This window comes from Sinocyclocheilus grahami, unplaced genomic scaffold (genome assembly GCF_001515645.1).
Source record: "Sinocyclocheilus grahami isolate Dianchi unplaced genomic scaffold, SAMN03320097.WGS_v1.1 scaffold18.1, whole genome shotgun sequence".
Classification (NCBI taxonomy): domain Eukaryota; kingdom Metazoa; phylum Chordata; class Actinopteri; order Cypriniformes; family Cyprinidae; genus Sinocyclocheilus; species Sinocyclocheilus grahami.
Window position 1 is genome coordinate 151,964 of NW_015505197.1, and position 7,701 is coordinate 159,664.

At 37.8% G+C, this 7,701-nt stretch overlaps 2 protein-coding genes across 2 annotated transcripts in view; both read left to right on the forward strand.

Moving 5' to 3' along the window:
- Positions 1-2,182, forward strand: part of LOC107553611 (kinesin-like protein KIF11) — a 13,605-nt gene extending 11,423 nt beyond the window's left edge. The window contains exons 18-21 of the mRNA XM_016235903.1: positions 732-954; positions 1,076-1,242; positions 1,386-1,496; positions 1,891-2,182. Coding sequence (XP_016091389.1) covers positions 732-954; positions 1,076-1,242; positions 1,386-1,496; positions 1,891-2,001 — 612 coding nt within the window. The 3' untranslated portion in view covers positions 2,002-2,182. The remainder of the gene's footprint in view (positions 1-731; positions 955-1,075; positions 1,243-1,385; positions 1,497-1,890) is intronic.
- Positions 2,183-3,726: 1,544 nt separating this feature from the next.
- On the forward strand, positions 3,727-6,482 carry LOC107553868 (solute carrier family 22 member 15-like). Its single transcript, XM_016236197.1, has 6 exons — positions 3,727-4,167; positions 4,253-4,382; positions 4,835-5,056; positions 5,178-5,318; positions 5,403-5,485; positions 6,238-6,482. The coding sequence occupies exons 1-6, from the start codon at positions 4,089-4,091 to the stop codon at positions 6,438-6,440; spliced, it is 858 nt and encodes a 285-aa protein (XP_016091683.1). The 5' UTR covers positions 3,727-4,088; the 3' UTR covers positions 6,441-6,482.
- The last annotated feature ends 1,219 nt before the right edge of the window (positions 6,483-7,701 follow it).

The window sequence follows — 7,701 nt, forward strand, 5'->3', positions numbered from 1 at the left end:
TCGGAGGATTTCGATATAAGTCAAGAGAAGACTAGTTTTCCTTTGCTAAATTAAGGAAACTTTGCTTCCTTTGCTCCTGTTAACAAACGCTGGTTTTCACGAGACTCACCGGCACATGCGCAACGCTGACCTCATACGTCATCCGCCCGGAGCTGCTTCCAGTATACAACAGTGAGCGCAAGCTACACTAAAGTGATTATTATGTTTTGAATATGGATATTTTTCTAACAAAAATGCATCGATTCACTACAGAAGGCCTTTGTTCACCCCCCGGAGCCGTGTGAGAGACTTTTTATTTTTATTTTTTATGGATGGGTGCATTTTAATTAAGTGCTTTTGGACTGATGCATGCAACACCCGCTGAGTGCCATGAAACTTGAAAGATCAAAGACCATTTTTAATATAACTCCGACTGGATTCGTCTGGAAGAAGAAAGTCATATACACCTAGGATGACTTGAGGGTGAGTAATTTATGGGCTAATTTTCATTTTTGGGTGAACTAACCCTTTAACCTATGCTTAAGTTTTTCTCAGCATCTTTCAATTTTGGGACCTGTGAGTTCCAGTATTTGATGGAATATGCTTACTCAATGGTGTGCATTTAGTGTGTGTTATTGGGACCGGACCTTTGAGTCTGAACCTCTTGAATGGAGAGAGTTAAATAAGAATGTATGACGTAAGGACGTATTTTTTGCCTGTGCTAATTTTTTATTTTACTCGTGTGCATGCAGTCTGTAGAAGAAAAGGGCAAGAAAGCCATTAAGGACTGTGAAGGCTGTTTGAGTCACATGCAGCAGGGAGTAGACGGAATCCTGCATTGTGTGGAATTGCAGACCGACAAAGATTATGCAGCCTTGCAAGAACACAAAGAGATCCTTTTCTCCATCAACACTCAAGCACTGGATACAGTACACCACTTCATCAGCTCAGAGCTGCGGCAAGATTTACCTACAGGTGTGAGAGAAGCTATGTGGGGAAATATTCAAAATATGGCATTATGAATATAGACGTGGCTCAAATGCAAGTAATCTGTCCATGTGTACTGGGCACTGATGTGACATGTGAATCTTTGCAGGAACGACTCCTCAGCGTAAAGAGTATGTGTATCCACATGTGCTGAACAAGCCTAGGAGTCGAGAGGAGCTGGAAGATGAGTTCAGAGCTCAGCAGGAGCAGTTTCAATGTGCACTGAGCCAGTGTGAGACTGTCATAGAGGCAAAAGAGGAGAAACCTCTCGACCAGGTATTACAATCATAAGTTTTGACCATCCAAATTATAAATCTCGTCAGTAGAAACTGTTTTCTTTTCAAATTTATTAAGACTTTTATTTGAAGATGTAGTAGATGCTTTTGTTTGGACTGGTGTAACTTCGATTCTGTTTTTAGGACTCTCTGGAGGATGAAGGCAGCGTTTCTAGTGATGGAAACATCACTGAACAGTCATGCTTTGATGAGAACCTGATGTGTTATGAAAATGGAAGGGTTCCGTTTTTCAAGGTGAGACATTTTGGACCCGTTCATTGTCATGCATATGCTTAAGGTGTGGTCACATTAGCGAAATTTTGTGGGCAAAAAAGATCCATTGCATATTTTCAGTAGTGTAGTAATGTGTGAAGCACACCTCACACAGATGTCACTTGAACCAAGCAGCTTTCTGTTGGTCAATGTGAAAAACAGTAAACCCGCTGCAAATTTTTTTGTGGGGAAATCTTTCGCCCTGAAGCAAAATTTCCAATCGCATGAATTCCTATATTGATATGACTTGTTTTTGTCTGAAAATACGCTGTACAATGGTAGACCTAGCCACACGTTCATAGTGTTGGCCACAAAAAATAAATTGGTTGTAGAAGTAGCGTTTGACAATATATATATATTTTTTTTGTCTAACCAGAAGAAAAGCAAGAAGGAAAATGGCAATAAATCACTGAACCATTCAAAGATGGAGAACGAGAGCATGTGTACGCCACCACGTTCTAAACTACCCCTCAGGTGTCAGAATTAACTAATTATGTTTTTTTTTTTTTACTCTCTCCTTGTATGTCTTAAAGAGCATTGTTTTAACCATCTGTGTATGTCTTTTTAAATATATGTCTATGTTTTTAACTTTCATATATCTGTTTCTTCACAGTCACAGTTTAGTAATAAATGTTGTAACTTCAGAGTGATTTCTTACTGTTACCTTTTCTGTTAGTTTCACTAGAGTTGAGAGCTTTTTTTGTTGTTGAACATTTGTATGTTTAATTAAAAATATTTTTTATTGGTTCAAATATGGAGTGGATCATTTTCTTTTAGCTTTTATAGTATTGTTCAGTATTGAAATGTTTGTATAAAGTTTATTTCTATTAAATTTAGTTTGTTGACTGTAACATTGGTGCTCTTTGTAGATGTATGTTTTCCTCAAATTTTTAGAGACAAGGTTCTTATTACAAGAAAAAATATTTTTGGGGTTGCTGCATTTAATAAAGGAATTAAAATGTAAGAGTTGTTGTAACCTTATTTAGGCAAACTTTACATACTGAGTAAGATAAAGGTATCATCCAAAGTTTTGAAAATCGTTAAAACATTAAATCCTATTGGTTATTTTAAATGTTTTTTTTCCTTCACATCTACAATTTAAGGGTTGATTATTCTTGTCACTCAATTTGTGCAGAAATTAGCTTTTCATATTTGTATTTACTTGCACTAAAACAGGCCTATCTGAGCTTCTCTGTAAATGTGTATTTTGTTTCTCCGAATACGTTTATATGGCATTTTCGATCTTGACAATAATTTCCACCTGAATAGTGACTGGTAGTCTATAATAATAACCATTGATTTGAAAATACAAAGAATAGTTATTTTTAAACCCTTAATTTTAATCTAAATTAGATACAATAAAAAATAACATGCTAAGTGTTCATTTCTGAAGTCCAATCAGAACCGAGGTATGTACCACGTGTTTAGATGCCACAGTCTCGTCCAATCAGAACCACTATGTACCACGTGGTTTCGTTCCACGTCTGCGAAGGGAAGCCAAGCCAGATCAAACAGCAGAGAATCTGAAATCTCTGCTGTTAACAAACCCATTATTAAAAATGTGAATATGCAGTCGGATGATTTGACCCTGGAATGGATTTAGAGGAGGCTTACCAGGTGGTTGGAGAATTCGGTAGACACCAGAAGCGGATGGTCACCATCCTGGTTCTCCTACAGGTAACTGATGATAGACGCAAATCCATAAACACCGGACAGACATGTGTTTGTGGTGTACATTCCTTTTATATTTCTGATCGCACAAGCCAGTAATCATGCAAAATGTATATTTGATCAAACCTTTGAAACCATGCCACATTTGCATCTTATCCCCAGGCAATGGGATGTCTTTGCTTTAATTTGACCTAGTTTCAGTGAATCATTTACGTTTAAATGTATTTACTTATTATAAATAGTTTTGGATTTCCATGTTAAGACCCTGGAATCTGATGAAGTCTCGTCCAGGAATGGCATTACTTTGTTGGCTCTAAAAACTGGACATGTTTGTGCATCAAGTAATATTTTGGATTATTTTTCAGAGGTGCATCTCCTGCTCCTTTTATTTCCTTTCAAACTTTCATTTCAAAATGTGTGTTCTTCCTTGCCTATTATTCAATATGAAACAAGTGAAAAAGTTTTTTTATATATATATTGGATGCGATTGATCGTTGCCCAGCACTACTTAAAATTTAAAATGACTTGAATTTAAGTAATATAGGATTCAAATTGGAAAATGTTTCAATTGATAGAATGTTTCATAATGAGGGATTACATCATTCTATTTACGTACTGAATTGTGATTGGTCTTTTCTTTTTTGCATCTGTTTAATCATCTGTAACGGCTTTACTTTGCAAAGATGTCATGTGCTGATTTTCATACACAACCAACTAAAAACCAAAAGCAAAGAAACCAACATAAGGCCTAAACGTTCCTAAAACAACAGTTTAACATGTTGTTAAAGTGACCTCTATTAAAACTGTTCTCTCTCAGGTCTGTTTTTTGAGGTCTTGTTTGGGTATGGAACAGCGTTAGCACCCAGTTATGAGATATTTGCTGTGTCTCGGCTGCTGGTGGGGATGATGAATGGAGGAATGGCATTGGTCTGCTTTGTTCTCACTCAGGAATATGTGGGAAAGTGCTACTGGGCTATGACAGGTGCACATGAATTAATATTTAAATCCGTTTTGTAGGTTACTTTCGCTGTAGTCATATAAATCTAATACGATTGTTTGTGTTCCAGGGACCTTGACTAATATGACCTTTGCAGTGGGTATCACTCTGTTTGCCGCATTGGGTTATTATGTTCGGCCATGGCGGAACCTAGCAACTGTAGCCAACTGTCCTGGACTTTTGCTCTTCCTGTTCTGTGTGTAAGTGAGCGGTGCGGTCAGCTAGCTACCTCCTGTTAAACTATAGCACTGTGACTTCATTAAAAGCCACCAGGAAGATACTGGCCCAGTTGATTTGTTTACAGTGAAAGGGTGCTTTGTAAAGCTGCACTTGGTGTTGCTTTTAGGACACTTTAAGCATTGAGCAAAACCATACATTTTTAAAAGAGTTTTTTTTGTGTGTTCTGGTAAAGGAAGTAATGTAGTTAAATTCCATGGTAATTCCATGTCAATAAATAGGGGCAAAAGAGCAAAAAAAAAAATTCACTCAACCTCCAGGAAAAATATTGAGCCTGTATCATAATTAAAATACTCCTTAAAATAAATAAAGTAAAAAAATTCCCCCGTCAAAAAGTTCCAGTCATATTGTAAAATGTCATAATGCCTCTTGAACGTGAAAAATTAGAATATGTCTGATAATATGTCTATGGCAGGACTTTGCCAGAGTCTCCACGCTGGCTTTATTCTCGGGGTCACACGGAGAAGGCTGAGGACATCCTGCAGGATTTTGCTGTGAGGAACGGGAAAGGCAGAATTCCAGTGAAGCTCCGGCGGACCGTCAGCACCAGCACTTCAGATGCAGCCAGTCCTGGGGTTTTCCAGCTGGTCACACATCCCATACTGCGCTGGAGGACTGTGGTGCTCATGTACGTGTGGTAGGTATATTTATTTTCCAAAGCTATATCTTCATTTCACGCTTACAGCATGATGGCAAAGGTTTGTGCATTTTAATATACTCATTCTGTGTGTGTGTGTGTGTGTGTGTGTGTGTTGCAGGTATGCGTGTAGCCTTGTGTATTACGGGTTGACCCTCAGTGCCAGTGAAGATAAAGGTAATCGTTACCTTAGCGTTGCCATGTATGGCCTGGTGGAACTCCCTGCGTATCCGCTCTGCATGTACTTCATTAACAAACAGTGGTAAATACACGATCACATCCACACGCTGCAGTATCACTCTCTCACATTATTAGCTGGGTGTGTTTATTTGTTTTTTTCTTTTAGGGCAGGCCGGAGGAAGTCGATGTCCTATTTTCTTGCAATTGCAGGCGTGTCCTGTCTGCTCACAATGTTTGTACCTGTATCAGGTGATAATTATTCCAAATAAATTGGGTTTTGATGCCGCTTGGTTTGACTTTTTGTTATCTAGGCAATTAATTATTTCAGGAATGCTCTACGATACATTTGGGGACCACAAACAATTAGTCACAAGTGAAATAATTAACATTATTCTTATGTCTTATGCTGCATTTATTTGATCAAAAATACAGTAAAAACAGTGATATTGTAAAAATATTATTACAATTTAAAAGAACTATTTTTTTATATTATGTTGTAAAATGTAATTTATTCCTGTGATTGCAAAGTTTAATTTTCAGCAGCCATTACTCCAGGCTTCAGTGTCGCATGATCCTTCAGAAATCATTCTAATATGCTAATTTGGTGCTCTATTATTATATCAATCTACTCAAACTATTATTTAATAATGAATATTGTAATTATTATTATTGTGGAAACCATGACACATTTATTTGAAATAAAAATCTTTCGTAACAATATACATAAATGTCTTTACTGTCACTTTTGATCCGTTTAATTTGTCATTGCTGAATAAAAATATTAATTTTCTACTTTTTTTATTTTAAATCTTACATACCCCAGACTTAGAATGGTAGTGTATAAAGGTTTCCACAAAAAATATTAAGTAGCTTTTATCAACATTTATAAACAACAAAAAAAACTAATTTCAAACATTTGACCATAGTGCATATATTCTCTGTAAGCATACCTCATGCATTTATAATTTGGTTGTCTAAAGCCTGTTGTTTGCTTTCCTCAGGGTCCTTATTAAGTGCCACGTCGCTGGCTCTAGTGGGAAAACTGATGGTCAGTGCTGCATTTAATATTGTGTATGTGTATACATCAGAGCTCTACCCAACTGTGATCAGGTACAGTCAACGCTTTCGCTGTATGTGTGATATGACACATCTTTTGTGGTTTAGCTCTTTTGCATTTGTCATTTTCAGTAAAAATGTGTATTAAAATGTGTTAAATTGTATGTCCTTACAGAATAGAATTCTGTGTTTGAACAGCACCCTATAGTTTAATCTATTATGTAATCAGTGTACAATCTCATGTCCGTCTGTCACCAGTAGATGACACTGTGTTGAAGGCCACCTCCCATGAACTGAGGTCACCTTTGAACTGTTCCAGTCCTAGTGGTGATGTCAGCGTTGACGCAGGTGAGCAGTGCTCAGGTAAACCACAGGATTCAGGAGCTGTGAGTTTCAAAGAAGCCGACACAAAACGTTCAACCACAAACCAGTTTTTTGTTTTGTTTTCCGTCACTCTTTCCTTGCTGTAGTCGCAGTCTGTGGCTCTGCATGTAGCTGACAGAACAGGTTGAGAGAGAGCAGGCATTAACTATAATAACTGTTTTTCATTCTGTAAGTCTTCATCCAAGGTCTGGCGGGCGTTGTATCACCCTGCACAAAGAGATAAACCGCAGGTACAGAAGGTGTGGTCTCTTGAGTGCATCATCTACCCTGTGTTCAACTTGTAATAAAAAACAGATTAATTTGTCTGTAATTATGAACACCTCCCAGAACGCGATTTCGACCCAGGGGACCACCAACTCCCCTGCCCCTCCGGAGGTCTGTGCATGCCACTGCATCACATTGATACACATGATAGTAGAATGTGTTGTAATTGCAGTTTCATGTTGAAAATCCTGTTCAATCCTAGTTTAATCGTTAGAAAAAGCTGCTTGCTTGACTGCTTTGTTATTCAGTCGACGAGCACACAAAGCTGTGGGATGGATGGGCTTCATATATAAGAATTCTTATGAGCAAACGGAATGCTGTTTCCAGAAGACTGTGTTTCCCCAAATCAATGTGGAAAGTATAAACATCTCTTAACTTTTTATGTAATGGAAGCCTATAAGCCTGGAGCGATGACACTTTCCTGCTTTCAGCTCATCATCACATTCAGAAAGCGCACCAGTTGTCACACGCCTGTACAGAAAAGTAGCTCAGGTTCAATATCAGGTCACTATCATTGTTCGTATGTGGGTGTGGGAAGAGAGTGTTCAAGAGGTGAGCCATCAACACAGGTATGAAGCCTGAGGAGGAAGCCAGATTTCTGGAAAATCAGAACAATATGACCTGAGACTGAACTCACAAGATAATTGCTGCAGGCCATACTGTACCGGTTCTGTCTGTGTAAGCAAAAGAACCTGTGAATATAATGTCTTCAGAATAAAAGATGAAAATAACAGGAATAAACATCTGGTACTATGCTTACT

Excerpts from the sequence above, each read along its gene's own strand:
- LOC107553868 (XM_016236197.1), top strand. The coding sequence starts at position 4,089 with ATGATGAATGGAGGAATGGCATTGGTCTGCTTTGTTCTCACTCAGGAA. Across the intron at positions 4,383-4,834 it reads TTGCTCTTCCTGTTCTGTGT|GACTTTGCCAGAGTCTCCAC; the intron begins GTAAGTGAGCGG and ends TGTCTATGGCAG. Across the intron at positions 5,319-5,402 it reads TACTTCATTAACAAACAGTG|GGCAGGCCGGAGGAAGTCGA; the intron begins GTAAATACACGA and ends TTTTTCTTTTAG.